The sequence below is a fragment of the Agelaius tricolor genome, unplaced genomic scaffold (genome assembly GCF_023055355.1).
Source record: "Agelaius tricolor isolate 1412-34295 unplaced genomic scaffold, bAgeTri1.0.p SCAF_6, whole genome shotgun sequence".
Lineage (NCBI taxonomy): Eukaryota > Metazoa > Chordata > Aves > Passeriformes > Icteridae > Agelaius > Agelaius tricolor.
In genome coordinates this window covers 34,040,964-34,064,290 of record NW_027269266.1, presented here as the reverse complement: position 1 = coordinate 34,064,290, position 23,327 = coordinate 34,040,964, and the positions used below count along the sequence as shown (strand labels likewise).

The following is a 23,327-nucleotide window of genomic DNA, read 5'->3' as shown; positions in this document are numbered from 1 at the left end:
ACAAATTAAGTCCCTAATAATTCAATGAATTGTAATGAAGTGTAATGGTGTTTTTGTTCAGAGCTCTATTGACTTTTACGGGATGTTATACAGAGGTAGATTTCATTACCCTCAGTGCAGAAAGAGCATCTTGAATTGGTTAAAACAAAAATCCATGTAAAATCCATGTCTTGTAGACTTCTACTTAAAATAATGCTTTTTAACAACCATCCCCATCTTCTCTTTTTCCCCACAAGTGAACAAAAAGTGCATTTTGATCTCCAGAGGATTTAGCTTGTTTTTCTTCAAATTTATTAGCTTCTGTAATTATATAGTCCATTTTATTGTTAAATCAGAAACAGTAAGAGAACATTCTAGGTTGGTATAGTCATTTTACAATGAGCATATCAGCTACAATACCTTTACCTAATGTTGTCAGAAAACCAAAAAAGATCAGAACAGCAATTGATTTATTTTTTTGACAAACCTGCTTATTGAGATATCACCTATTCTGTAAGGAAGAAAATACTCAAAAAATAAAAAAGTTAAAATTTAGTTAAAAGCTTTACTTGTTTGGGAGCAATCTCATAAAACTCTTTTTAATATGAGCACTTCACTTCACAAAATGAAAAACTATTTACACCGTTTTGCTTGCAGTTTGGTCACATTATCTACACACATTTGCAGAAGATCTTAGGCAAAATAGGTATGTATCTTCTTCTGACATAGGCTATCAGATTGATTGCACATTTTCCTTTCACATAATGGCTCTCCTATAGTGCACTGAAGTCAGTGATCACTGTCTAATTACATTCTCATTTTAATTTATGGCTCAACAATAAAATCAATACCACTTCAAACCCAAATATCCAAGTGGCTGAATTACATATAGTGTGAAACATGTGGATTCCACTTTTTTCGACCTGATTTTCAAAAGAATGATATATCTCACTAGCACAATTAACAAACTGTGCAAAGAAAGAAACGACCTTTGCATCAAATTGGTTTGAAAATCAAGGCATCTTGCCAAATTCTGTCAACTGATTTCCTGCTAGTTACATCTCATTTAAAAAATGTTCATTTCCTGATGGCACTACAATGAACTTCTCAGCACGCGATTACTGAATTACAGTATCTTTTACATATATATGCTATATTTAGGCCAATAATGTAATTTCCATGTTACACAAAATCATTGCCTTCACAAGCAGAGTTGCTACATACATTCACAGTTTCAATAGATTGTAATTAGCTTCTCCAGTTGTGCTTTAAAAATTCCGAATATTTTCCAACAGTAAGTGCAAAGCAAATGTCTTATGCAGCTACAATTGGTCACAGAGTTATAAACTCCAAAATTACGAGAAGAGCCTTCTCTCATTCTCCGTTTTCATCACCTGCTTTTTCAGGTATGACCTCCAGACTTCGACGAGGCTTTGAGATTTCTGCATTTTCAGTGCCTGGCTTATTAAGTCCACATGAAAGAGTGGCATAATGGATTTGCTTCAGATTCTCCAGTGCTTCATTTTTAGCATATTTGAGAAGATCAGCTTGTCCCTGTAGGGAAAAAAAATGCAGTTAGAATACACATTTGATAACAGCATTCTCTTCTCTTTCACCCCTCTGCTTGTTTTGGATTAAAAGTATAGTTGTCTTGCTGAAAAAAAAAAATCAAAAAAAACCAAAAGAAAGACCAAAAACCAAACCAATCAACGAAACAAACAAAAAACTCCTCAAAAACCAAAACAAAACTCAAATACGGATTATTTAATGTTAAAAAGGATCAAGCTCTTTGCTTTCTCTGAAGGCAATCAGTGGCATCAGCAAAGGGGTAGGGGTAATTTCTTCCTAACAGTTTTCAAGCAAGTAATCTGTGCTGTATTTTTAATCCATGGGGACTATAAATGTTTCTGCATAATGAAAACTGTGACGTTTGATTTTAATACCTCAGGGAGCCATTTAAAGCTTTCCTGGTTTTTTGGTTCCTAGGGATTTGTTTTCCTTAGCAATGTGATTCACTCAACAGCAGGATGGTAAAGGACCAATGCTTGTCAATGCATGAAATATGAAAACACAGACTGGTGAGCAGCACATGAAAAGGACAGTGATGACAAAGACTTCACAGGGCTGTCTGCAGTTCAGCACTATCGCTATCCCTCTGCAGAATTACAGAATCATTTAGGTTGAAAAAGCCCTTTAAGACCACCAGGTCCAACCATTAACCTAACACTGCCAAGTCCACCCCTAAACCACGTCCTTAAGAGCCACATCAATCTTCCTCTTCATAGCAATTAAGTTATAAGCAAAGCTGTAAGAGAAATTGTCCCAGGCTTAGGTCATTTGGCTCTTGTTCTACAGTCCTCCATCTCTCTGTATTGATTAAAGCCCTCTCACAGCAACAGCTCTCACTGTGGACTGTGGCCAGCCTTCCCTGCAGCTGGTATCTGCCTACCCTGCCCACTTGCAGCAAATGAGCAAGGCTGCAGCACATGGTGAGCATGTCTGTCTTACTGGTGGGCACAGAGAAGGTCAAAAACAAGAGCAGCAAGTCTGCAAAGGGCCAAAGTGATTGTGCTGTGCTCGTGCTCCTGAGGGAGAACTGCTCCACAGCTCACAGGAAAATACCTGAAGGAGACAAATTCATACCTGAAGGGGGGAAATACACACACACACACACACAAAATCCAGGTACTGTAGTTCCTTGAGACTGCCAGTACCAGTGTCCAAGGAGATTTGAACACTGACTGCACCTTCTCCTGTCATGTCTGTCCATCCTGGGTAAATTCTGTCTCCTGACAGACATTTCTCTTGAAGACATGCTAGCATCTCTTCCAAAGATATACGTTGCCTCTCCTCTGCCAAATAGGGTTGAAATGCATCTTTACCTCTTGATTTTAAAAATACAGGAGTAGAGATAGAATAGCAGTCAGACAAAAACGTGTGCACTCATGGTGTGATACTTCTGATGCTTCTTTAGCAACTCAGAACATAAATACTATCCAATGAAGAGAGCAGACTTATGTCTTTGAGACTCACAAATTGAAAACAAATTTTACTTTCTTCAAAGAAATAATGTTCCCCCTCCCCTCACCCAAGACAATAATAGCCAAAGTCCTTTTTCTGATCACCAGAGAGGAAAAAATCTAGAATGTCATCAATCATAGCACAAGCTTCAGTAATATTTTCTTCTAAAGGGCTACTTTTTATAAAAATCACATACTTTTTTCCAAACTAACAAACAACTAAAAGCTAATTTAAAACACTCCAGCACACTAAATGAGTCATATCTGGAGTGCATCTGTTTCTAGCCCAAGTTCTCTTTTACATGGATTAGTAGAATATAGTTCTGGAATTTTAATCAAGTTGTTTATTATAGGCAGAGCTGCTAGCAAGCAGTCTATTAATAAGGTTGCCCAAAACTTCTCAGTTAAAAAAAACACCCCTGCTTTCAGTTACTTACATGCTTGCCAAACTTTAACTACTTAAGCTGATACTTTCTATGCAGGATTTTTGCCATTGGCAGATTTTATTATTATTTCTGTTTAATATAGTTCTTTAACCTCATCCATATGGTTCATTCAGTTCTGAGAATAAAGATGGGGAAATGCCATCAGAAGTTTGTTAACAATCTTCTATACTTCCTTCCCTACTCTCACTTGGGGTAGGGACTTGTAATTGGAATGACTACAGGGCAGTAGATCCAAGTTAAGAGCTTTCAATAAACAAAAATCAGATTTTCAATGTGGTTAGTACAATCACTGAGAATTCCACTCTTGATCATCCTTCAACTCTTGACAGCTCCAGCAATGTGGTAAGAGAATGTGTATTCCATTCCCACAGAATAATGAATGTGCATTAGGAAAAAAGTTGGGTTTTTTCCTGGATGGCTTCTCCAAGCCACCAACACTGGGTTGCCAAGGCAAGCAGGCGAAAAGCCAGACTAGAGGGGAGGAAGGAAGAGCCTGAGACAGACTCTGGAGAAGAGGTAGATGGGCAAAAGGAGGGTGCAAGAGGAATCTCTGGGACTGACATGGCAAGAAGCCTAGGGCTGCTGAAAGGGAAGGCGGACTGCATTATACAAGGTGGATGCTAGATCTTACTGCAAGGTGAGAGGGTGAAACACAAACACAGTGCAACAACAATAACTTTGGATCTGACAGGTGAGCAGAGAAAGGGAAAGATTGAGGTAACATTTGGGATTGGAATACAGAAAGAAAACAAATCAACAAAATCTACCACATTGAAAGTAGCCTGAAAATTATATACAAGTAGAAGAACTAACAACCCCAAAAGAGTGAGAGATTGGTAATGAGAATAAAAGCTGGTGAGAAAAAAAACAAAAACACTGAGCAGGGAGAAGGCTGCTGAACGCAATAAGTTGGGTAAGGTGATGAGAAAATGAAAATTAACACTCATTGGGAAGGATCTCTAGAGGTGGCAAGGAGGAAGAAGAAAATATTAGGCACCAAGGGGGAACAGAATAGTGGATGTAGGAAGGCAGGGAAGAAAAAATCAGGGGTTAGCAGGAATGGCTGGTTTGCAGCAGGGAACTGAGAGTATCTGGACAATTCCAATAAGGGAAGATGAACTTCGAAGACAAAAGAGGATCTAGGAGAAAGCCTGGATTATTGCAGACACTGTGTTCAGACTAAATACATTTGACCAAGTAGTAGCATGTTCAGACCAGGGTGAAATAGAAAAATGCACCAGTGCTCATTTCTCTCTTCTCCAATGCTCAGAATTTATTTCTGAATGCCATTGAACTCAGAAAAATATTTGTGAAACCAGCTGTGTCGCCATTATTTACCGGTATGTCTTGACCTCAAGATAAAACAAGAGCCACCACTACTACCAAAAATGCCATGAGCTCAAGTGAGAGAGCTCTGCACGATTTGTGTGAAGTGCCTATTTCTGTTGATCTACCATCATGAAGATGTATGCTGGGGAAATGAAACAGCATGCATCACCTCAAAGATTCAAGCTGTAGTCACAGTGAACACCACTGAAAAGTAATACAATGCATCAGAAAGGCAGAAAATTTAAAAAGTTATCCAGAGCTGGAAAAAACCTACCATCATACTCTCAATTAAACAATCGCAAAGACTTTCTTTCTAGTTAGGTATCAAATGTCTCTTCTCCAAGGGCTCTCAAGGCTCAGTTTCAATTCTGTTTATTTTATGCATCCTGATTTTCACAGTGGGTGCTGTTGACTTAATAGCAAAGTCAGGTGACTGCAAGCTGGAACAGGGGAATCTCTCAGATCTGTGGACTACTCAGGGGTCTTCCACCTTCTTAGCAGCCTCAAATGACGGTAGCAATTTGCTCTGCTAAAATACATATTGTAAACTCAATACAAGAGACCTACAAATAGCTCAAACTTTAGGCAACCAGATTTATCTTAAGGGAGTTCCAAAAAACCCACATTCCAAGAAATAAGCCAGTTTGCACAGAGAACTCGATGATGGCGTCTGAAGCAGTTGTAGAAGAAAAACAGTGTGTTTCTTGCAGGGTGGAAGGGCTGTCTTCACCAGGCTTTCATCTCAGATTAAGTCAAAATGTAAATTAATTTAGTCCTTAGTGTTGTCTGGCAAGCACACCAAAACACTTGAATTGACTTCCAGCACTGTGGTTAACAGGCAGCTGGTAGTAATTCCCAACTGGGAGTAGGATGGATCTGGGCCTTGCAGAGCACTGGGAGAGCGCTCTCCTCACAGCAGAACGCCGCAACCACTGCTACCTTTCCTTCACCATGGTTAAAATTCACTTACAGAACTGAGCACTGTGTGAAATTGAATATTTCATGTTTACAGGCTTCAGAAAAAGTTGTTTTCTAGGCAGACATGAAAAACGACCTTAAAGAAGTCAAAGAACAAAACTGATATTCATTCAAAAGCTTTTAGTAAACAGCAGCAATAAAGAATATGGATTAATTTGGAAGCCCAATTCAGTACCCTTAAAACCTCTCTGGCCCAATATGCCCGTGTCATCTAACATGGTTTATTTTTTCTTAAATCAATGTTAAAAACATTCTGTTTGTTTTGAACGTTTTGGCTAAGAGGCAGTGTTTTATATCATAATTAGTAACTGAACTCCATAACAGTAACTGAAAACAAACCCAAAATGGTTCCTATCAGTTCTTGTACATCCAAAATGAGGTACCATTTCAGAGTCAGTCAGATATAGAATCAACTAGAATGTCTCAGCACAGCTACCTTCATAAGCTTTTATGTATTCACTCATGATATTCCATTAACTAGTTCTTGAACCTGAAAGTAAAATTGTACAGATGACATTTAAAATAACTGCATGAGCATCCTTTCCCCAAAAAATCCAAAAAAACTCTATCATTAATGACTGGTCTTTAGCTCAGGGTCTGGAAGCCAAAGCTCCTAACAGGAAATGCAAGAAGCCACTATCCCTTTCTCAAAATGCTCCTCAAAGTACAACAGAACATTGTTTTGAGCTCCTCAGAGTACAACAAAACATTGCTTTGAGCAACCTGGTGGAGTGGGAGGTGTCCCTGCCAATGGCAGCAGGGTTGAAACTGATGATCTTTAAGGTTCTTTTCAACCCCAGCCATTCTATTATTCTGTGACACATTACAGTGTTCCATGCCCAGCTGACATGCTCTGAGTGAAGTTTTGGAATCAGGACAAAAGGCCTTAACTTCCTAACTTCTAAATAAGGGACTAATTAGGAGACAAAATCCCATCAGTCCAGCAACATCAAGAGACTAGTAGCTTCAGATATTTAAATTGAACTGGGATGTCTTCTGAGGACCTATAGGACCAGGCAGCAACTATCAGAGGCTTTATGAATGCTCTGTGGCTGCCGGAATTCACTTGGAGATTTGGTTGAAAAAGTTCAGATTATTTAAAAAGTAGTAAGAAGCTGCAGTCCTGCAAGTGCCTTGAATGTTCCATTTATAAATACATTTTTTCAAGTACTGTAGGTGCAGAACTAATGCTATTACAGAGATAACAGATGCCATGGACTGCATGCCTTGTAAGAGAAAGTAATTAATATCATATAATGTGACTTGCCTAAAAGCACATAGCCAACAAGAAACATCTAACAAATGCTGAAGTTAGGAGTCCCACCTTCATTCCAAATATTTCCATTGATCTCTCCCTTTGTCTTTAGAACAAAGCTCTTTAGCTCTTCATTGCCAAGACTAATTTACAGTTGCTGTTATGTTCTTCCTATGGGCATCTCAAATTCTGAGCCTTATAGAGGGTTTTTCTCCAAGTATTTCTATGCCAGACAAGTCCACAAATTTTTACAATAGGCTGTAGGAGTCTGCTGCAACAGCACTTAAGAGTGTTTTTCCTTCTTCAACAGTGTACTTTTGGCAGAAAATGTGATTATCTATGTTTAGAAAATATGAATTCTATTAGCCTGAGTAGTAACAATAAATAAATTACTAGGAAATAACTGTCTATTTGAAAGAGATGAATATTCTAGCAGTTTACAATCTCTGAATCAGGCAACAGACCAAATTTACTCTGAGTGATGTTGTGAAGTTAAATATCTCTGTGTACATATACGAAGTGAATAAGAATGGGCATGTGTGCATATACACATACACAAATTGGATGGAAGTATTTCAGCTGAATTCAAACATACTATACTATTAATAAATTTGGCCACATGGCTTCAAATTAAGAAAAATTAAATCCTTTAAAGCAGTAACTGTAATGCATATGCATGCAAAACACATAGATATACTTAATAACTGCATCAGATGTCCTAAACAAAGTTTCCCTAGAATTAAGCTGTCAATTTTGCTATTTTATCAAACTTTCCATTGCATCAACTGCAGTCAAAATGTCCCAACTAAAAGAGAACAATCAATATGTATCTCGAGGGTAAAATGCAGCTTGATCAGTTTGGAAAACACATTAACCACACCATGTGAGCATGCCATGAGTCCTCTGTGCAGGAGCTGAGGATGGCACTCATGCAGGATTATTTAGTAAGGCTGTTCAGAGCCCCACAATAATCCCTGTATCATAGCTAAGAGTCCACATCTTTATTGTGTTTCCACGTTCATTTTTGTACTATTTGAGAAGGAAGTTAATTTGAAGGCAGGGAATTCAACACATAAAAGAAATCCTTAAAGTGGTTCAGATTGTTGCTCTTCTGTTCAATTTCTACTTAAATGTGGATGTTCACTTTTCATCCCTGTTCTCTCATAATTTTCTGAGAACTAGGAACATGGCAATGGAAAGACAGTGAGATGGAAATTATGATTGCAGATCTTTTTCTCCAGACAGGAAATGTGTCTTAGAAACTGTTTAACTTCTGTTTAATTATATGATACAAAAGTATGGTTATAGCCCACAGTTAAAGAGTTTGGAGAGGAAAACCTCAGTGTGTCACTTCAAACAAATCTCACTTTTAACTTTCTGTATATCTAAAGGTGAGCAACAGGACTTAGCAGATGCCTGAACTGCAGTACCTGTAAAATAACTTTAAAGATGTTCTGTAATGCCTCCTGTTAAAATTTCAACAACAGGCTGATTAAAACCTCATCTTTTTTTTTTTTTAACTGATGTATTAATTATGGGACAAATTGTACCTTTCAAAAGAAAGGATCTTAATCTCTGACTAGAAAAATACCACCCAATCAATGTTGAAGAGATTTTCTCAATAATCTCTTCAAAAGGAAGGCCTTCTAACTTTATAACTATGTTACAATCCTAAGGACATGTACACAAGCCCTTCAGTGCTCCTCAGAGCCAGACCTGCCATGTGGCTCCTCCAATTCCTGGCGAACGCAGGAATCACGACTTCACATTTCAGTCACTCACCAACTGCAAACCTCCCCCCCACCAACCCTTATGTTCAGAATGTAAAGCAGAGATGAAGCAAAGGTACTGCTGTTTCAGGAAGCATTAAAATAGATTTGCCTATCCAAGCTGGTATCTGACACCTTTGACAGAAAAAAAGGGATAGGAATTTATTTCTTTGACATTCACCCAAAGCCACTGAACTAACTCTCCTCTATCCTCTGGGAAGCACAGGACTGATACATTACACATCCCATACACTGTCTTCAGGAAACTCTGTTCTGATACAGGAAATGTGATATTCTGGTCCTTTACCTATAAGCAGAACCTGCATATTTTTAGATTGCATTAACTATACATGCTGTAGCAAATTTCACCAGTTTTTGATTCTCCTCTGCATTGGATTTGTGCAGTATAACACAAGAGGGATTGGAGCACCAAGTGACCTCATGAAAAGCTTAACAGTTCAAACCAGCATGGAAAGCTGGAGAAATACATATGCATTACTGCTTTTCTGTCATAGTTCACTGTAAGAAGAGGCGGTATGAAACCATATTTTCAAGAAGAACTAAAAATAAAAACTAGGTGGGAGAAAATAATTTTCTTTATAATTAAAACAGACTTTAATGTTGTGAAGAAGTATTTGATTGAGTGGGAGAGAAGAACTCACTAGTGGATGTAAACACCAAACTTGAATAATTTGAGCTAGAGTCGAGGGAATAAATTAAGGGAGGCAGTTTTGCTATCTCTACTAATTTTGATATACTCTGCTGAGATCAAAGATCACTGATAGGAAACCTGAACTGTTCCATATTCTAGTTTCCTGAAGGTCTCTGGCTGAAAGCTTTTCTTATACTTCACCATTTAGCCTTTTGTCAAAATGTAAGCAAATGTGCTCCACAAAATGTAAAGAGAGTCTCCGGCTCACACACTCAATTTATCCCAGTCTGGATTATGAACACAATTTGCTTCTACCATTAACCACCATTCATCATCGACTGCAGCAGTAACAGCTTCCCTTTTGTTTTTCAGTAACTGCATTAACCTTAACACTTATTCCCCTTCAAATCACAAAACAGGGTTTAAACAATGGCATAGCTGCCTTCCAGCCTGAGCCGCTTTGCAGAAGCCAAGAGTCATTGTTTCAGCCGGTATTAAAGGATCCTGCCAGTGTTAAAAGATTGCAAGAAGAAAATGTCAGACAAACTAAATGAAATAAGCTTCCATAACACTACATGAGAATAAAAAGTCACATTGAGACTCTGCTGTGTTTCAGGTTATATAAACCAAACTGACTATGATTATAGAAGTGAATAAAGCCAGCTGAATTGTGACACAGAGTAATGACCAGTAAAAATATCAGAATGACAGTCTTGAACAGAAAAATACAGTAACTAACCAAAGGAAGACACATTACCTTTAAAATTGTAATGTTCCACGTAAAACTTTCTACCGATTTTTGCAGTTTTCTTTCTTTTAGGCCTTCTCTTGCTCCTATATTGTGCAGGTTTTCATGAAACTCCATTGCTGTAGTGAATAAAAGAGGGACAAATATAGTATCTATTTTAGTGCATTTTTGTGATCATAGAGATAGCAACTTGAAACTAATGAGGCTAAAAGACAGTGAAAAGCTTCAGAAATTTTATTCTTCAAGCACAAATCTATCTGATGTAGTAAGATTCAATGTTATACAACATGCCAATACAAATCTGTCTAAGACAAAATCCATGGAAGCACCTGTTAGGTCATTGCTATACCAGAGAAGGAGCCCAGCAATTATTTCCTATAGAAATATAATCTCTAAGCACAACTGAATGTGTTGTACCACATGTAAAAACCTTTTTGTAGGTGCTATAGGACGGAAACAGTAATTTCATTAACTACTCTGGCCCAATAAATTTCTTTTGTGCCTTACTCTTTTATGCATTTACATCACAGTTGTCCAGCTTACAATTTATATCACGGAGTCTGCTCAGAAAATAAGCACTTTACCTTATCCCTGAGAATAAAGGAGTAACTGTGAAGGAGGAATGCCAAGTGAACTTGCCAAGGAATGCCAACAATATTTTACCACACCATGTAAACTACTGTGTCCACAAAATCTGTATCTGACAAACTGCAAATCAAAAATTTTTGGTAAAATTTAGATTAGCTTGATCTAAGCACTGAGCAGACCAAATGAAGTTGTTTTAACACTGCACAGATAGCAGAAACATAATTTCCTTTCCATGCTGCTGTTACAAGCCATATAAAAATAAACTTTAAACTGTTTCTTTCACACAGGAGAAGTCAAATGTCCTTCCATGGGTACACAGAGCAACTAACATGGATTACAGCTACCCTCCTATGAAGGTCATAGCTCAGTTGTGCTCTCAGGATCTCCATCTAATAATGTACAGGGTATTTTGAGGTCAAAAGTTGGCAAGTGGTTGTGACATACACCTATGGACATAATAGTTAAAGCACAAATTATATTTTTAACTATGTTATTTGCTCAGTGAGTGTATGTACTTCAAAATTTACATGTACTTTATTACCATGAATAAGCACATGAACTTGGTTTGGGTGTCAATCTGAGAGAAGACTGACTTTTAAGGACATTATCTCTTCTTCATAATCTCTTTATCCTACACTCATGTCTCATTAAAAGAAAGAGAGATGACTGAATGTTTCCATTGTACATTCCCTTACCTAACTCCCACATACACACACACACATATTTTAAAAAGTATTCATAGATTCATTTGAAAGGCAAAATTGTTCTTTCTACCCTTTCTTACTATTTTAAATTTTGCTACAAGAAAAATAAATGGCAAATATTTTCCCAAATTAACATAGTGTATAATTTTTATTTCAATCACTTCTCTACAGCTCTCTCTCTGCCGTCTCAAATATAATGTTCATCTTATATTTCCCCAAAACAAATTTCTAAACAGGTGAGAAATTAAAGTTCATAAACCCATCATTGCTCTAAGTATCCATTTCCCATTCATATCAACCAAAATAATAAACTCCCAATATGATTATGGAAAGAAAAGATTATTCATAAATCTCTATTTACAATATTACACTTCTAGAGCCATCACAACAGTACAGATTTTCTGATCTGTACAATGAATTCTGAGACATATTGACAAACTTTTGAAGTTCTGCACCTCATTTCCACCTTAACACTTATTGCTTTTTAAGTCAGTGGACAGCAGCAATCGATAAAAACTTGAACTAAAGAAAAAAGATATTAAGAAATAATACTGCAGCATTATTCTTAATATCAGAAAGATATTAAGAATAATGCTGACCACCTGCATGTTAAAAGTGGAATTGGTGCTTTGTAGATTTCAGATTATTTTGATATATACGAAGTTCACGATATCACAAACGTGGACACAATGGTGACTGTGTATTCTGCCAGCCAGAAAAGCTCCTTTATGTTCACCAACAACCTTCTGTGGTGATGCTCTTCCCAGTCTGCACTCATGCTATGACACATTTCTGTCCTGCCAAAGCCATTCCACCCCAGCTAAGTACACCTGGAAGTTGGCAGGAACATCTCATCACCCTTCTTCAGAAAATGAAGCAGTCAGATCATCCCAACAGGGCACACACATGTAAACCCCCAGCTGACAGGTGCCTCCTGCTTAAACACCACTAATATTGGTACTGATACTGATAGGGGCATCCTCAACATCTCTCACAGACTGGCCAACTCCTCATCATCATGCTACACTAAACCTAAAAACACAAGCAGGAACAAGCAGATTTGAATTTTATTTCGGCTTCCATTACTAGCTCTTGCCTGATTAATTGAAACAAGTTATTTCATTTCTTTGTCTCCGTTTTTCCATCTGCTGAAAGGAATGACTTGTATTTGGTACACAATATATGGACAATTAAATTTTAGAGCATGAATGCAGCACAACATTTAACTGTTGACTGTGTCTCTCTTGGTATTCATCTCATATGTTCTCACTTGGTTTTCTTGCACTTTGCCTTGGAATTATTTCATGCTTTAACTATGGCAAAGGAATAACACAAGTGTTAAATTCCAAAATTAAACTTGTTACAAGATAACAGAAAAAGGAAAAAAGAGGAAAGACATTCTCATTTACAGCTAAATTAATAAAATAATTTACATGTCCATATAAACCCATGTAAATATGCCTTTAGGATATGCTTACAAAGAAAACTCAACGTTAAATTACTTTTTTATAGAAACAATTTTCTGTCTCTTTGCAAATAAAAATTCAGCTCTCACTCTCATTAAGATATAATAAACAAGTCACTTTTATGAGGCTTAATCACTTCTAGATTTATTAGTCAATTAGTAATTTTGAACTGCCTGAGAGCTCTTGAATGGTAACAGGCATACCATTAACCTGATGTATCACCCGTTATATTTTTGCATATACCACCTCAATCAAAGAAAGCACAAGTTAGTCATATTTTCCATTTGTTGTGGCAGATGCTAAGGAAGATATAATTCACAACTTTCTGAGTGACCACAAAGAATATATAGGATGTGTGCTCTTCTGTTTGGATTGTATTTTCTGTGTTTTAATTTTTGCCCACTGCACAAATGTATTTATCTACAATGAAATTTTTACTGATTGTTGCCTTGAGCCAGAAAGCTCAAATCTAAAAAGCTCTTTTGACTGGAAACTCTTTACTAAAATCCTTACTTGCACAGAATCACTGATGTTGAAAGGCAGCTCTGGACCAACCCCATTGCTCAAAACCAGGATCAGAGAGAACAGGTGGCCCAGGACTGTGCTGAGGTGGCTGCTCAATATCACCAAGGATATCCCCCCTTTTGTGGGACTGAAGTGAGGCTGACTGGTTTAGTCCTACTTTCTAGCTTTCTTTAACTTGTTTGCCTACTGCTTATAACAGTGTGACGAGGTTTCAAATATCATTATTTGGTCCCCATCTGAGTTTCTGCATGGTGGTACTAAGGGCTCTTAGTTTGCATAACTGCATTAAGAAGGCTGGTCATCACTGCATAAGTAAGGGTGAGCTGACAGAAGCCATACAATTCCCTAAGCATTTGCAAAATGAAAATGGATTCAAGTATTTCACATTAAAAAGAGCAGCTTTCCAATAAAACATTCACCCCAACTATTGCAATGCATGTAAATACACTGTAATATATGTAACAAAACAGCAATATCATGAGTCAACAGCAGGTTTGTACAGTGAACAAAATACTGCTGACAAATTTTCCTAATCATAACCAGAGATTTCAGAGCATATTCTTCTCCTCTGCAGTACACTTGCTCATTCTAAAGCATTCTCATAAGCAATCCTTCAGTATTTCCAAATAATATTTTCCCCATCAGTGCTGAATCTCTTTCTGGTTCCCCAGTGAATGCTGGTTAGTTTGAATTTCATTATTGTCTCAGCTTTTCCCTCTCTCTCAGACCTGCTCCCACAGCCCTGGAATGCATTAGATGGCTTTAACCCTTCTTCATTCCTCCAGGAATACCTTACATCCAAGATGCTACTCTGAAATTTTACACACAATCCTCTTCCATTTTCAATAACTTAAATGGCATGAAGAAAAGAGAAACACTATAAGGCCACTTGATGCAGTAGGAACCATTTATCATTGAGGAGATTAACAAAAACTTGCTTGGCTAGCTTGCAAAAAGAAAACCAAAAGAGGATCAATTGCTCTCTAGATACTCTAGACCAGTCAGGTAAGACCTCGGACCTCAAAGGATCACTGCAGCTAAAAGACAAAATTAGGATGGATGTCCACCAGCAAAATCAGAACTTAAGTAAAATTTATTACCATTGTAGATGTGGGTCTGTGATCAGTTTTAAAATGAGAAAATTACTCAGATCGAAAACTCATATTCATTTTAAAATACAGCTCAACATGATCCATTTTCAAGAGGTGCACTGGGAAGCAGACTTTAAGGACCCTACAGCCCTGTGTTTCCTCAACCAGCTGCAGGATGACCTACAGTGTTACATGCATAGGATGTCAAACCTGCATTAACTCATGCTTGCCATGTTCATGATAGAACATTTATGTTTATGATCTCAACAAGGGCTAAATGACAGGAGAGAGAGCAATGTGTCTTACTGCTATGACATACTATAATAACAAGAAGTTCTCCTAAATAAAGCATACAAGGCAATATAATTGTCTTGACAGGATGATAATTTTGAGTCATCCCCTGTCAGAACAGCTTCCAGATTGGACTTCAGCTTTGCTTTATGTCCTGGATCCTTAGTGTTTAATTTTTCACAAATATGTTCAGTAGATACAAAACCATTCAGAACTTATGACAGTCATAGGAGTTTAAAATATAGTTATTGTTCTACTGATGCTTGAAATGCTATAACAAAGATGCCCAGCATATTGTTGCAATCCCAACACTGTATTTTCATAAAAAATATTATTTGGTGATATATCTCAAAAGCAACATTTTTGATACTAATAAAAGACACTTATCTTCAACTGTATTTAGCCTGAAAAAATAGTTTTTTCCTTTCTTTAAAATGAAGCTACTTCATATAAAATTTATTGTCTTTAATTACTAACTAGAAACGACAGCTGTTGGAAGCTGGTTAGCAATTCCTCCTACTACTGGGCTCTCACTATAGTTCCAAAGCACCATATTTAAGATATTAATTAAAATGTGCTATATAAAGCAGCATAAGTGATTCTGCTATTTTTAAACTAGTTAAGAAGCATATATTAAAAGGGAAAGTGGCCTTAGGTCACTGAGCTGCATGTAATTATGGTTTCACATACAATATATGTATATTTGTTTGAACTGTCTGATGATAATTACAGATTTATTAAAATCAAGCTGGGAAAAGAAACTGAAACATGGAAAACTGGAGTACATACCTGTATGGTACAAGTACAGGAACATTTGGAATTCTGAGATTTGTTTGCTTTTGTAAGAGCTCCTATCACAAAGCCCTGGCATATCACAAAGCCCTGGCATGCAATCTCAGTTTATAGCAAAAAAATTCACACCTTGTCTTTAACTGAGAACCAAGATACTAATTTTTCAAGGAATTTTTAGCAAAACAGCCAGCACAACACTTGCTCAGCTGTATTTCTAAAGCCAAATCTTCCCCTGATATGCTCATTTGTTTTCTTTGCTGAAAGCTTTCTTGCCAAGAGATGATTTACAACCTAGCTGAGACATGACTACACAGCAGGTGGGCTCCTCCTGCTATGTTTTTTCTCTTAACAAAGAACTTTATCAGTGAAACAGCACAGTGATGAAACTCTGGCAATAAATGCATACACTGAGTATGCCTAACGTGAAATGAGTAACAAAATTTGACTATGCCTATATGAAGTAAACACTGGTAATACTCCAGGTATGAAGCACTTAAATTCAGTCAAGACAAATATAGTTTCTTTCATTTCTGGTAGAGCTCTTTGATTTAAAATCAAATTAAATACTTTTCAAAAAAGTTATAAATACAAAATAAAATTAAATAAACATTAAATTTTTTTAAATGTAAAGAAAATACCTCACAGCTTTTGATTACTTCACAGGTTTTAGGTTACCACACCTTGCAGGTCTACCACTATGCAGATTCAACTCAAATACTTACAAAGATGCTGTGAATAATTTGCATACACAAATTTCTTCTTTACAAGAATAAAAATCCAAGAAATCAGTTTATATATTCAAATATTTCTTCCTCCACTGTGTAGGTTAAACGGTAATAAAAGAAATGAAAAATTCTAGGAAAGTATTTAGGCTGTAAGTATTCATTTCCACATATAAATATTTAATTTGCTTATACAGCTGCTACTCTTGGCCACATCTTTGAAAGCGACAGCTTTAATTTTTTACAGCATTAAATATGTTTCTTAATATTTTTATTTTAGATTACATTCCTTAAACAGTCAGCTATTTCAGCCTCACAAACAATTTCCTCTCGAAATTAATTTTATCAGAAAAAGAGATTGGGAAAAGAGTCTGGCTACCAGACCATATCAATAATAAATCAAATCCATCATGTTAGAGAAGCAGTAGAAGTCACCATACTTGTAAATTCTCATTATTTTGCTTACAAAACACTCTTCACACAAAGATTTAAAATGAACCTTCATAAACTAATGCTTAGTGTATCTCTGTATTTTTTAAAAGTCATTACTAACTGCAAAAACGGAATCTTAGCAGGAACAAAGATTAGATGCTGAAGTACTTCTAAACACTTTGTTTCCACTGAAGACACTGAAAAAATGTTACACCATAACTAGAGAATCAGAATTTCTTGGCAGGTTTAAAGAATATTTTGCTGCAGATTTAAGATGCTCACAGCAGTAATTATATGCATTGAATATATTCAGATAATTACTTGACAAAAGAATACAATACCTTAATTAGTTGTTCAGCATTTTTTAATTACTTTGATCTCTTTGGCACTATCTCTGTAGTAAGTGGAAATGTTCCTCAGACACAGACAGACACGTAGGTACTGCCTCTACTTAGGTGGCTAAAAAGTGTTTTGGTGCCCAGTGCCCTATTATTCTTGAAAAACAGTAAAGACAAATTGCATACTTAAGAGAACTTTCTTATTCCAACATCCCAAACAACAATGGCATCACAGCCTGCTGAGCACCATCCTTTCCTTTAATCCAGTAATGAACAGTAATCCAGTTCTCCATGTAAAAGACTTTCTTTAATGCTGGGGAGCCGCTGAGGACTTAAAATGCTCACTAAATTCCTTAAGAAACACCATCAGAAGAGATTTATAGTAGTTGCAGTACTAAGCTTATGGTGTTATGAAGCTGAAAAGAGGAAATGTGTAACATCTATGCTAGGACGTTGTAACTTCCAAGGGTTAAGTAACCAGCTCCACCCTTCCAAACACTTTCAAGAACAATCCTATGTAAAATTACCCTTCTAGATACCAAAGTCAACAAAAAGAATATCAACTGACAAAACTCATAAAACCCACACCAACACTTTTTCTGTTCCTCCAAAACAACGCTTCTACAAAATTCACAGAGAAACAGACCTTGACATAATAAAACAGTTGTCCTGGAAAACTGACTCATGGTATTCCACCCCCAATGTACAGAAAACTGTATTCCACAAATACACTCCTCTGTGAAGACAGACAAGATTTCTGAATGGGGGTCAAGTTCAGCCACTACATGTATGAGAATGAATTAAGACTGTCAATAAAGGACATAAACACAAGAGAGGTACAAAGGAGAGGATTTTTTTTTCCACAGACTGCTGTTTCCATCTCTTGTTTATCAGTCTTGATACTCAAGAGAGACCCATGAGATTTTATTGAAAAGTTTCTGATTTTATTGAATGTTAGAATGCAGACTTAATAAAGATACTGATTTATGGCACACTGTAATTTTTCCCAGTGTTCAGATCTGGCTGAGCATACATTGTTTCACTGACAATAGTCATCAATCTCTTACACTTCCACAGAAATCTAACTTCTTTCTCTTCTGGCATTACATTAAAAGGAGGGGAAAAAAAGGCTTCATGTGAAGGGGCAAACTCAAGAGAGTAATGCAAAAGTCTGTGCTGGTCAAGTATTTGCCTTAGTACCAATGAGTGAGATCATTAGGAAGTACATGAGATGTCTCCTAGGAATCATCCACTCATTTGCAAAATATATCAGATTCACAAAAAAACCCAATACCATCCAAGGGAGTTATGTATGAGAAATAATACAGGAAAAATGTGGTATATGACTGGTGTGAATAACTATGGTGACAAACATGTGAGCATAAAGAAAAATGATTCATCACCTAATCACTAATACTATTTAAGTTGATCTAAGTGCAATTCTTCACCTGCCCTCCTCCCCACTAGAATGTCGTTTTAAGAATATTCAAGGCACAGGAGAAGAACAGGTTTACAGGGAGTACAGGCAATGACAGTACAATCTGAGCTGCTGTGACCTGTACCTGGAGACAGAGGCTTAGTGGAGTTATTTGAGGAGGAAGGACAAACAGGAAGAAAAAAAATGCATAAAAAAAAGAAGTAGACAGGACAAAGAGCAAACAAGAAAAAAACAGGTTAAAATGATAGAATACAGAAAATTCAGAAACATAAATAACTATCAGCAAAAGTCTATTGTGCTAATAAACATTGAAAATTATGTTGTGACAAGTGTAGAGAAAGGAGTTAAAACAATTTGATAACTGCCTTATTAAAATGAGAACATAGAGAAAAAAAGGAAGAGCAGGTATTTTAAAGCATTCAGACTGGCTGAGAGGGGTCTCCAAGTACTGTTTTAGCCATAGCAGGTGACGTTGGAGCTTACATGGTGGTGATGAATACTATAGATTGCTTTCTTTTGACAGTGAATCTCATGAAAAATACAGTAACAGATCCAATTCTAAGATGTAACTTGAAGATCAGCATGTCCTACTGATGGCAGTCAAAAAAAATGAAATATTTTCAGGTGCAAAGTCCAATGATAATAGACAGAGCAGTATTCCTTCACTCCCTAGTTACAAAACAGTAGTTTAAATGCAATGGCTTCTAACCAAGAGCCAAGACCTGCTGATGAGAGGCAGTATTTCAGAAGACATGGATTAACATGTTCTGCTGAACTCCACAGTACCCAAACCATAAAAAACATAAATTCTCTTTCAAGTCAGGGATAACTGCAGAAATATTGGGAACCTAGTCATTGCCTTTCACACTGTAAATAAAAACTCAATTGCCCACCTATATACCAAGTCAAAAGTGCTCCTCAATAGTTAAGTATATAAATTTCTTTTGTTCTGTTACTGGATTATCTAATCTGCCAGAATATTACATTTCCTTACATGTTTTATTTTGGTGAACCTCAGTCAAAAACTAACTTAGAATATAAATAACCTGAACAAACAGTAAGGGAAAAAAGCTCAACAGCTCAGTGGAAGTGTCATTTTGCTGGAAAGCTTAAGTAGTAACAGTGGAGAAGTAAGAGTTCCAACTATTCGAACAAAATCGATTTTATTCCTTTAGTTTTCAGCTACCAGGAGCATTTGAAGTGTTTGTATGGCTGTCATCCTAGTATTTTTCTGCATGCAGCGCAGATTAACTATTTTCTAACAGATACTGTGTACTGTGTTTACCTTTAATGGCATCCAGAATGGCTGGAGTACATGTTAGAAAATATACTCCTTCTATGTCATTCATTACTTGCATCATTAAATAAAGTCAGTCACTGTATGGATGGGATAAATAAGACAAGACTCTACTCCAACAACTCAGAATCCAAGTATGAGGAAGAAAGAGAACAGATGGATACAGGAAAAGTGGGGAGTACAATGAAAACTATTTTGGTTAAGGTGGTAGGAGGACATGTGTCAATCTAGCTATATTTGTGGGATAATTTTAAAAACAAATTCAAAGGAAGTAGCCTGGTAGATGTTTACAGAGAGCCTGTGGGACAACATGACAAGGACTGAAAATCCAGCAGGCACTGGAAACTCTTGCTACCAAATGAGCAAACACAAGAAAAGTGAAAGCAGCTCAGTCCTGACGCACAATGAAGAAAAAAACCTAAAAATCCTTCCAGGGACAGACATCATCAAAACGACAGCCAGGAAAATGACGTGCATAAGGCAAAACTAGGATGGTCAAATGGAGAGAAAGAATAGTGTAGCTGAGAGCCCAGAAAATAAGAATCTGAAAAAGAATTCTGGCTGCACAGATGCCTAGGGAAGGCTATGCCTATTAAAAAAAATATGAAAAGAAATATGTATGTTTTTTATGAATCTGAATTCTTAAAAATGAATTCATCCTCAGTTTGAGCAAACAGTGCTGAAATACACATTTATGCATCATATTAACACTAAACTGACACTGCTAGAACTCTATACAATAACTTCATTTTCTGAATTACCATTCCTTGCAGGTTTTGTCACGGCAATATTTTCCCCAACACACATAAATTTACTCTTACTGATTTTATATTTCCCAAGATTATAGAATCATAGAATGGTTTGAGGTTTGAAGGGACCTTAAAGATCATCAACATCCAAACCCTCTGCCAGGTGAAGGAACACCTTCCATCACACCAGGTTACTCAAAAATACTCCAGTCATATCTACCTTTAATTAAGTTCAGTAGTTCTTTGTCACAGGCAAGCTGTGTTTAGTAATTATCACTCCCCGTAATTTAATGAATATTTGGAATATTCTTCTGAGCTTCCAACGCTGAACACCAAAATGAATTCCTAAGTCATGGTTCTCTCATTTAACCAGGGATGAGCTCAGACAGTATTTGAATTATAAAGCAAAAAATGCAACGGAAGATTCAAAAGAGGAGTTCAGGAATTATGTGATTTGAGTACAAAGGAGGCTATAAATGGGGTAGGGTGACCTGGACATTCAAATTCTTTACTCTAGCAAAAATACAGGAGCATTTTAGGACTCTTAAGAGATTCAGAGAATGGATCAGATTATCTTCAAATTCCCTTTAGCACCTAGATTCTATTTTCTTGTAGCATCTTTAACTGGCTTAATAGCAACAAAATAAGTGGCACTGCAGTCATCTTGAAGTTATGTGGATTTTTTGTAATTCTGAAAAGAATAAAAGTACACTGGGAAGAAAAGCAATATCATGTTCCCATATCTTTTCATTATTCACGTATCTAAAATACTTTCAATAACTACTTAACTAATAACAATGTGTTGAGTTGAAATTAATATGCTGATATGGACAAAACAGAGAGGTTTTTAATATTATTTACTTTTAAAGAACTAAAATGAGGAGAGATGTTTATAGTTAAATGTGCTCAAAGAATATTAATAGCAAAAAACCTGAATTCTGAAAATAGCCATCTCTATAATTGTATCTTTACTTATCCAAAAGGCTATCAACCATGGAAATAATACTGCATTTATTTCCAAATTAGGTCTGAATTCTATAGGAGGCCAAAACTTAAGATAGAAAACAGTTCAACAGAGAGAATCTACTTTGCCTATTTAACAAAATTGTCTTATAAGCCTGGTTATGACAAGAAAAATTTACTGCTTATTGGCAGCTTGTCTATTTCTTATTTTAGCAGCTTTTTCACTATTTGAGCCCTAGAAGAAAAAAAGCCAGACAAAAGCATGATTTTGTTTTCTCCTTATCCAGAAACTACATGAGAAAATGTATAATCTTTTACTTGTAATTCAAATAGCATCTACTGAGATCATGAGATCAATTAGATAATCATCCAAACCCATCGATACTAAAAGGTAATTCAGTTCAGCTCATTCATCTTAAAAAAATGCCTTGACCCTTCAGGCCTAAAGCTGCCCTAAATAGAGGATCTATTACATAATCCATACTTAGGCTTATGTCACCACATTGGAGGGCTCTCATTTGAAGGAGATCAAAATCTCCACTATTTAGCAGAGGCTTTAAGCATCTTTAGCATCTTAAGCAAAGGATTCCTGGACCCAACTGTCCCTCATGTAAAATAAGGCAGTAAGACTCAAGAAAGTCAGATATATGGAAGTTTACAGGAATCCATATAAGCTAGTAGAAAGCAATCTTTTCTGAAGAGCAACAATTCTAAAATAAAAAAATTTGGGCAACTGGCTTTTGCCTTGCCTCTAACCAAGGATCTAAACTGCTTAAGACACTGGTGACACTAAAAAATTTAAGCACACTACCACCACATAACTGGGAGATGATTTAAGAAGCAAGCACACACATCTACTAGGCAATGTCCTTACAACAGCACAATACATTTTGTGTTTGGTACTGCTGTGGTTTAACCCCATCCAGCAACCAAGTGCTGTGCATTTGCTTACTCCTGCTGGGTGGATGGGGGAGAGAATCAGAAGAGTAAAAGTGGGAGAACTTGTGGGCTGAGATAAAGACACTTTAATGGGTAAAGCAAAAGCCATGCATACAAGCAAAGCAAAACGTCATCCTGTGTAAGCACTGCTCAGCAGCAACAAAAAACATCTCTGCATCATCAGCCCCATTTTAAAGCACTCTGTAACACAGTCCCATACCTGCTACTAGGAAGAAAAAGAACTATCCCAGCCAAAATCACCACAGTATTTTAGATAAATCTCTGCATCTATCAGTAAGATATGTGAAGTAATATTTTGTCACTCATGGTATTTATGTTTGACAATTTCAAGTAAACAGGGCAACTTAAAACTTTCAGGTATTTTGACAGTCCTATGGTTTGACTAAAGTTCACAGTGTCTGAGGATTATATGCTGTGAATCAAGGGGAGATCTAGAAATTCCAAGTGGGTAAGCCTTTCTTGCTGCTGATCTGAAAGCCACTGTTAACAGGAGGGAGTTTGTAAAGGAAGGCTGAGGGTGTAAGAGCATTCTTTTTTTCTTTTTGGGAAAAAGGAACAAAACAAAGGGACTGGAATTTGTAGGAGAGCAGAGAAGCAAATCAAAGAATGGAACAAAATTATGGAAGATAATGGGAGCTACAGGATGCTAAATATCAGACAGATAAAAATGTATTTGTATATAAAAAGCTTTTGTTCCAATTGAGTCATGCAAAACATTTCTGTAAATGCTTTGGCTGAGTCTTTGGCAGCATTCCTGTTTCTGATGCAAAATGTGATGCATCACTTCGAGCAAAT

The 23,327-nt window shown here is 36.6% G+C and overlaps 1 protein-coding gene across 1 annotated transcript in view; it reads right to left on the bottom strand.

The window, feature by feature from the left end:
• Window positions 1-268: 268 nt before the first annotated feature.
• Window positions 269-23,327, bottom strand: part of PLCL2 (phospholipase C like 2) — a 100,384-nt gene continuing 77,325 nt past the window's right edge. Inside the window, exons 6-7 of the mRNA XM_071429300.1 lie at window positions 10,186-10,295; window positions 269-1,533 (exon numbers count right to left, since the gene is read on the bottom strand). Coding sequence (XP_071285401.1) covers window positions 1,354-1,533; window positions 10,186-10,295 — 290 coding nt within the window. The 3' untranslated portion in view covers window positions 269-1,353. The remainder of the gene's footprint in view (window positions 1,534-10,185; window positions 10,296-23,327) is intronic.